Source organism: Rana temporaria, chromosome 4 (assembly GCF_905171775.1).
Source record: "Rana temporaria chromosome 4, aRanTem1.1, whole genome shotgun sequence".
NCBI classification, from domain to species: domain Eukaryota; kingdom Metazoa; phylum Chordata; class Amphibia; order Anura; family Ranidae; genus Rana; species Rana temporaria.
This window is the reverse complement of record NC_053492.1, coordinates 120,249,964-120,258,385: the sequence shown is the minus strand read 5'-3', so window position 1 is coordinate 120,258,385 and position 8,422 is coordinate 120,249,964. Positions and strand designations below refer to the sequence as shown.

Below are 8,422 nucleotides of genomic sequence, written 5' to 3'. Positions count from 1 at the left end.
ATATATACACACACACACACACACACACACACACACATATACACACATACATACATACATACACACACACACAAAAATCAAGTGACACACACTCAACCTGCAATTAGCAGAGGAAGTAGGATTGAGGCAAGTGTGCATCAATTAAGGGGAGTGGGTTGGGTTAGGTTAGGCCAGGGCAAGGTGGCAACAAAAAAAAAAGTGCACCTTGTCTTATAATTTCATAGAATAAATGCACTTTAAGTTCACATGTTGGAAGAAATCCTATATGTGCCAGAATCGTGAGGGAATCAAGTCCTTATGTGGTCATGACCAGTAGGTTGCTGTAGAATAACAAAATGCAGGTTGTTTTCCTTGTTTTTTAATAAACGCAAAAAAGTAAATCATTCAGGGACACATTATGTTGGAAGCATAATTTACTTCCACTACACAAATAATCATCTCACTTAAAACGGGGCATCCCTAAAACATATATTCACTGACCAAATAGAGTAGCTATTGCTGAATCACGTGCATACTTTTGTCATGAGAAAATTCTCATTTATTTAACATCTACATAACTATGTAAACATTCACTGCTAAAGAGGTAAAGACGAATGGTGGCCATACACAGCTCGATATTGGCAAGAAATGGCAATGGTTGTACCAAACAGTGCAGCCAATGCCATCCAAAGAAGTAATGATCTGCTAGTGAGGTTGCAAGTACCGTGGGGAAATTCTGACAGTTTACTCTATTGAGAGGGCAAGGGAGTTTTGTTTTTTTAAATTTACATTCATGAACTTTATTTCATTCTTTAAGCACGGAACAGTTGTCGCTGTCAGTCCAGGAAGTGCAATGATGTGGATGGGAACATTGAAGTTAGTGAGAGATCTTCTCACGTATGGCCACCATAAAGCTCCCTCCATTTGTTTTAAAGGGCTGTTTTCATTCCTGAAGTGCAGCACACTTTAGAAGCCTTTCTGAAATCAAAAAGGTTATACCTGAAATTCCACATAAAAGCATATAATACATTACCTATTAACCAATATGGTGGCAATTTAATAAAACACATTTAAAGTGCCTTTTAAGATATGTTTAAATAGGAAAATATACCCTTGACACATATATTTGGCATTGAAAAAAAACATTAACTCCATTTTCTTCTTTATATGCTCCTATGTATTAGCTTGTAAAACTTATAATCGCCTAAATGGAAAAAAAAAAAATCTTCCCCTTGCAAAATTAATATTTTGTTAAAAAGGTATATTTGCCCATTTAAAACAAATGATCTCTCAAAAAAGAACAGAACAGACGTATACATTATGCTCCGGGTGTATATTAAAATTCTTCTTTCACCCATATTTATATAGTAATCTTTTAACATACAATATGTTCTCCGTGTCATAGCAATAAACCACTTGTAAGTCCTTCATTCCACAGCAGTGTACCAGTGAGAAGTATCCTGTGCAGAGCCTTGTGCACAATATTGTGGTCTGCACATCACAGCATCAACCACTGCTGTTATATTGAGAATCTATCTTCCAAGGAGGTTCGCACCAAAGCAAAGCATCAAATAACTGGCACCACTCATCACTAGCGTAGGATCTTGGTTCATGATGATCAAAAGTCAGACCATAAAACTCCTTTGCTTCCTTTATCCACACTAACAACGTAGGTACCAGAGGGAGACCAGGCAACAGCATTAATGGACGAACTGTTAAAGAAGCAGATAGACATATTTTAAATGCATGTTAAATATTAGCCTTTGGGTTTGTGGATTAATACATTTTCTGCCCAACAGTCCTGAACAAACAACAATACTGTAATATGCAAAAAAAAAATTAAAATAGTAATGTGTGTCATTAATGTCCAACAAAAATGGATACAAATCTATGATAAATTTAAAACACGGGAGTAGATTTTATTTATAAAACAGTCCACCGCACTCGCTTTGGTACAGATTATATACACAAATATGAAAGTCCCAGTATATAGTGATAGTGCTCAAAGTTGATATATCCATGCTCCAACATAGATGTAAACTCACCCCCTAGCGTTGACCAGCTATGGCTAGTATGGTAGTTTGCGCATGTGGAGTGCAGTGCCTCATATAGATAGACAAACCACAGAAATCCTCAGGATACAAAATATCATTCCAAAAATTAAAAAATGGCGCAAAAGAAAATAAATATCACTCACGTTAGGGTGCCTAAACATCCTGGAACCCGGCGTGTGTAACAGGCGATTTTTGTAGGGGAAAAGTCAGCCCACAATGGTGGCGTTTACTGCTAGTTGCGGTGCTGTTTAATTCCCTGTATTCGTTCGGGCGGAAGTCAGTCACCCGAACGGATATAGGGAATCGAGCAACACTGTGACCAGCGGTAAACACCAACATTGTATGCAAATTTTCCCCTAAAAAAAAAAAAAAAATCACCTGCTACACACGCCGGGTGCCAGGATGTTTAGGCACCCTAAAATGCGAGTGATATTTTTTTACTTTGAACGGTTTTTAATACATTTTTGGAACGATATTTTGTGCATGAGGATTTCTTTGGTTTTGTCTATCTGTGTGAGGCACTGCACTGCATGAGACGCCAGCAACATATCTCTACAGGGGTATCCTCACATGCACAAATGACCATACAAACGATAGTTGGTCAACTCTATGTGGGGCACCCAAGTCTGAGCACATTGGAGTATGGATATATCAACTTTGAGCACAAGCACTTTAGATCACAATATACTGAGACTGTTGTCATATTTGTGTATATACAATCTGTAACAAACCAAGTGCGGTGGACTGTTTTATATTTTCTATTGCCATTTGACAATTTTTTGCTGCAGCTGGATTGGTATTGTGCCTATCACATTACGGTTATATCTATTGGCGCTTGGTTTTTCATTTTTTCAGTAGATTTATTATGCAAGTGCCTGTGTTGCTCAAAACAAGCAGGTCTGACGGTCACTGGGAAAACAAAGTTCAAAATGCAAGAAGGTTGTTGTTGCAGTCCATAGCACAACCTTTCTCCCCCCTGTAAAATGTATCAGCCATATTAGTAGCCAAGTATTTGCTCTGTGGAAGATGTCCCATTGGACGAAAGGTGTGGGGTGGAGCCTAGCAATGACATTATTGTGTCCGTCCAGAGAGCCGGCAGGTGCTTGAGTTACATAGTACATACTGTTACTTTTTTAAATAAACGATTTTAGAAGGTACTTCACTATCGACATTTCCTTGCTTTTTACATGTGGTTTGGATGGTTTTATGCGGTATATGAGGCAACATATTTGAGGATCCGGGTAAACTCTCTGGAAACCAAAGTGGCTGAGCTTTTCTCAGATTGTGGGATTTAAAGTCATTATTCATTCATCCATCTCTCTTGGGATTTGTCCCAAAAAAGCCTTTCAGACCTCACCAGTTGATAATCTGGTAAACTGCTGCATGTTCTTCATGATGGCTGGTAAACTATATTGGAGTGAAGAATACAATGCCACTTCACGGTGGACTTCATGATTTTGGGACTATTCACAATATTCTTACACATAACTTGCTGAATGGCATGTTTAAAGTGGCAGCGCAACACATTTGTTAAAGCAGAGGTCCCACGAAAAAAAAAAAAAAAAAACATATTAAAAGCCAGCAGCTACAAATACAGCAGCTGCTCACTTTTAATATATGGACACATACCTGTCCAGGGCGCTGCGATGTCGGCAGCCGAAGTCGATCTGTCGCTCGAGGATCAGCTGCTGCCACCACCATACTCGGTGAAGGAAATCAGTGAAGCATTGTGGCTTCATTTCCTGGTTCCCTACTGAGCATGCGCGAGTTGTGCTGCGTGTCTTCTAGGGCTGCGCATCTTCACCGGTCTCACGATTCGATGCGATTACGATTATCAAGTCCACGATTCGATTCGGCGATGCATCACGATTGCAGCGCAAGTACGCATGGCTTTCATAAAAAAAAAATTGAAGTACTCCATTTTTTTTTATATCTGTTCTTAAAAAAATAAAAACACACAATAACACTTCCTGCATGTAGCAAAGTCTAAACACAGCAGACATGCTACAGGAGATGGTCAGAGACTGCAGAACTACTACAGGAGATGGTCAGAGACTGCAGAACTACTACAGGAGATGGTCAGAGACTGCAGAACTACTACAGGAGATGGTCAGAGACTGCAGAACTACTACAGGAGATGGTCAGAGACTGCAGAACTACTACAGGAGATGGTCAGAGACTGCAGAACTACTACAGCAGATGCTCAGAGACTGCAGAACTACTACAGGAGATGGTCAGAGGCTGCAGAACTACTACAGGAGATGGTCAGAGGCTGCAGAACTACTACAGGAGATGGTCAGAGGCTGCAGAACTACTACAGGAGATGGTCAGGGACTGCAGAACTACTACAGGAGATGGTCAGGGACTGCAGAACTACTACAAGAGATGGTCAGGGACTGCAGAACTACTACAGGAGCTGGTCAGGGACTGCAGAACTACTACAGGAGCTGGTCAGGGACTGCAGAACTACTACAGGAGATGGTCAGGGACTGCAGAACTACTACAGGAGCTGGTCAGGGACTGCAGAACTACTACAGGAGATGGTCAGAGACTGCGGACATAGTACAGGAGATGGTCAGAGACTGCGGACATAGTACAGGAGATGGTCAGAGACTGCGGACATAGTACAGGAGATGGTCAGAGACTGCGGACATAGTACAGGAGATGGTCAGAGACTGCGGACATAGTACAGGAGATGGTCAGAGACTGCGGACATAGTACAGGAGATGGTCAGAGACTGCGGACATAGTACAGGAGATGGTCAGAGACTGCGGACATAGTACAGGAGATGGTCTATATTTCTCCTCCATACAGCCCAGTCCCTGCCTGCAGTGACAATGACTTATCACAGATGACAGGTGATCCCCTGATGAAGTCACGTGACGTGACGAACACGTGTGGGACACTAAGCACTGGCAGCAGCACCTGACGGACGGTAAACGAGCGCGGCGCTCGTAGGATATGTAACCGATACCAGACTGCTACATGCGAGTCTTTTAAGATTGTTTTATGTTTTAATTAAATTGTTTTTATACGGAATCACGCGCTGTGCCCCCTTTCTTCTCCTTCCTCCACCCCCTCTGCCTTCGCATGAGCCATCTGCTCCGCGGACATCTAGGGAAGAAAAGTTGTGCAGGAGAATTTAGGGAGACGAGCTCGGCGCTCATGGAGACAAGCACTCCATTTCTACACAGCGTGTAAGTTGTGTGAGTTTCCATCCACCTTATACAGAGCTCCCCCTTTGTTTTATTTATGTGATACCAGCATCACGCCACATTATCTTTATTATTATATATTTTCCATACATGACCAACTACTGAGACTCACCAGGAAGATCCCCACCAAATGAAAGGCCAGAGCACCCATTTTTGGGGTTGTTGAATGATAACCAGGAGGTAAGCTGCTTGGATCACTAACGGTGTGGGCGCACTTGTTTGGATTTGATTTTCCCGCACATCTTCATTCATTTGGATTTGATTTTCCCGCACATCTTCATTCATTTAGATTTGATTTTCCCGCACATCTTCATTCATCATTGGTTTTGGAACTTTATTTTTGATCATTTACTCAGAATGCTTTCTTGCAACAGCACTTTTTGGAATTTGATTTTGGTTCTTTTTTTCATCTAACTTGGGACTGTCAGATATATGTACTGTAGTTTTTTCTCAGTCCTCTTCAGGGATATGCACAGTTTTGTCTAGTTTATGTTGATTTAATCACCACTTTGCAACTGCACCTCTACCATTTTTGTGATTTCATTACTGCTCCAGAGACCCACCTGACTGCAACCCCCCCCCCCCCTCTTTAACCTTAATTCCCCCCCCCTCACCTTCCCCTCACCTTCCTCTCTCCCCTGCCCACAGTGGTAATCATTCACAGCGCAGACATCATCACCTTTTGCAACTTATCACAGATGACAGTACATCAGATTCCACTACATGCCTGTACCCCGCGTCCCCGGATCACAGCACCCCCCTCCTCCTCTGTACTTACATGCTGTTCTGCGCAGAGGATGATTAGAGGGAACTTACTTGTGTCATTGCAGCCTTGCAGTGAGATGGGCGATCTGCCAGCTCACCATCCCCCGATCTCCATTCTCTCGTCACTGTCAGCAGGGAATTCTCAGTTTGGGATGAAAGAAAAGAAGCTGGGATAGCCGCACTCCAAAAAAACTCCTCCTTTAATTAAAAATCACAAAACGCATGCCACAGCAAAAAACAGCACAACAAAAGAAAAGCTGACGTTTCGCACTATGCCTTAGTGCTTATTCATAGAATAAGCTTATTCACCGAATAAGCACTAAGGCATAGTGCGAAACGTCAGCTTTTCTTTTGTTGTGCTGTTTTTTGCTGTGGCATGCGTTTTGTGATTTTTAATTAAAGGAGGAGTTTTTTTGGAGTGCGACTATCCCAGCTTCTTTTCTTTCTTTCATCCCAACCTGCATTTTGATTGCACTGCCTGCACCCTAGACTCGGATCACAGGAAATAGATCACCTGGTTTTCTTTGAGCGGTTACCCACTTTCTCGAGGGAATTCTCAGTGTTTGTATAATGCCGCGCTAATGTGACTGACTGCCCGGCTCGCCTCTCTCCAGTCTGTTCTCACGTCTCTCCTGGCGTTAGCCCCGCCCAGTGACTAACTTTAAGATCAGTAGAAAGGCGGGAGGGTAGTGTTTGTATATATGCCGCGTTATTGTGACTGACTGCATGGCTCGCCTATCTCCTACTCCGTTTTATGGTACTTTTTTTTTTACAGTGCTCATGTGACTGCCCGGCCCGCCTCTCTCCTATGTCCAGATTAGTAGAGGGTAGTGTTTGACACCCCTAGTGTCTTCACTGGTCCCTGCTGTGTTCTGGGAGCTGTGTGTCTCCCAGAAGACAGCGGGGGTACAGAGTAGATGCCAGGAAGTGGGAGCAAATACCTGTATAAGACAGGTATCTTCTCCCCCTGAAAGGTGCCAAATGTGACACCGGAGGGGGGGGTTCCAAAAAGTGGAAGCAACATTTTTGGGTGGAACTCCACTTTAATTTGTAGTTAACCCCTATTTGCCAACATTAAGCATATATGCTGCCTCACGGAAAATGGCCTTCCTCTGTGAGGCCGCATATATGTGTATCTGTTTTGTGCTGGGAACGTGCCGCATAATGCGCTCCCAGTACAGATAGTGGGCTTTCACTGTGAGCTCTGGGTCCTGTACCAAGGATCGAGACCTGGGACTCGATCATTAGATCGATGCGAGAGCCTCCGATTTTCTATCACAGTGATCAATCACTGTGCAGCCTGTTTATTCTCTGAATGGAGGGAGAGATACATTGTATCTCTCTCTTTTTGCAGGAAGAATTGGTGAATAAAACAAAATCATTAAAAAAAAAAAAAAGGGAAGAAAGAAAAATATTTCTAGATCAAGGTTTGGTGCTTGGGTAAAAAAAAAAAAAAAAAAAAAAAATTTTTTTTTAAATCTACCTAAACCACACTGGCACTGATAGTAAAAAAAAAATTAACAGCAAAATGTGCACCGTTGTTCCTGGGCTGTACTACAGGTATACACACACAACACACACATGTGGTATTCCTGTGATCATCAGGAGCAGGAAAATTTATTTTGGGTTGTTTGGTGGTAGGTTATGGTAGTAGCAATAAATGTTCAGTTACTACCAAAATAAAGTCCAATTTGTCCTGAAAAAACAACATATAATCCACCACTAAAGGGTTAAAGGCCTGTATATTATGAGTCACAGAAAAACAAAAAACACACAATTTCTGTGTGGCTTTACCTATGATGCTTTCCAAGGATCTTCTCTACCTTCCCAGTCATCACATTCCAGAAGTATAACGTTCCTTCTGCAGACCCAGCAGCCACATAGCTACCATCCGGACTGAGGAAATAACACAGTTGTTAGACACATTTACTGAAAAATTGTGAATTGCCATGTAAAACGTGTTCGAAACATAAGCCATGTAATCAGTTAGTAAAAAAGAAAAAGGGCCTTTGCTTCTTCATTTAGAGCAGACTATCTCTGTTCATAATATGCAACATAAAGAGCATTAAAGTCAAGAAATGTGGAACTGCTGATTTCACTATGGGTCAATGACATTCCACGCAAACATTGCGTTTTCCATTCAAACACATGCAGCTATAGTCAAAATAGAGCCTACAGTATGCCAGATAGGCCACCTTTTACATGCTGCCAATTCTTCACTTTTTCTCAGAGACAGCGTGGCTTTAAACTCCGCTCCATGTAAATAAAAGGGATTGTATAAAATGCAAAAGACAAAATGTAGGCCTACTTTTATGTACAGTACAGTAACCAATGCCGCCACAAAGACCAGCTAGTCATACAAGCCAATGTTTTACAAATTATATAAATGATTAGAGAATGGCATGCATT

The 8,422-nt window shown here is 41.9% G+C and overlaps 1 protein-coding gene across 5 annotated transcripts in view; it reads right to left on the bottom strand.

Moving 5' to 3' along the window:
• Nucleotides 1–342: 342 nt before the first annotated feature.
• The window catches only part of ATG16L1 (autophagy related 16 like 1), a 71,957-nt gene continuing 63,877 nt past the window's right edge, over nucleotides 343–8,422 (bottom strand). For all 5 annotated transcript variants that reach the window (XM_040348956.1, XM_040348957.1, XM_040348958.1 and 2 more), the window contains 2 exons: nucleotides 7,808–7,909; nucleotides 343–1,691 (listed from right to left, as the gene is read on the bottom strand). In XM_040348956.1, coding sequence (XP_040204890.1) covers nucleotides 1,598–1,691; nucleotides 7,808–7,909 — 196 coding nt within the window. In that variant the 3' untranslated portion in view covers nucleotides 343–1,597. The remainder of the gene's footprint in view (nucleotides 1,692–7,807; nucleotides 7,910–8,422) is intronic.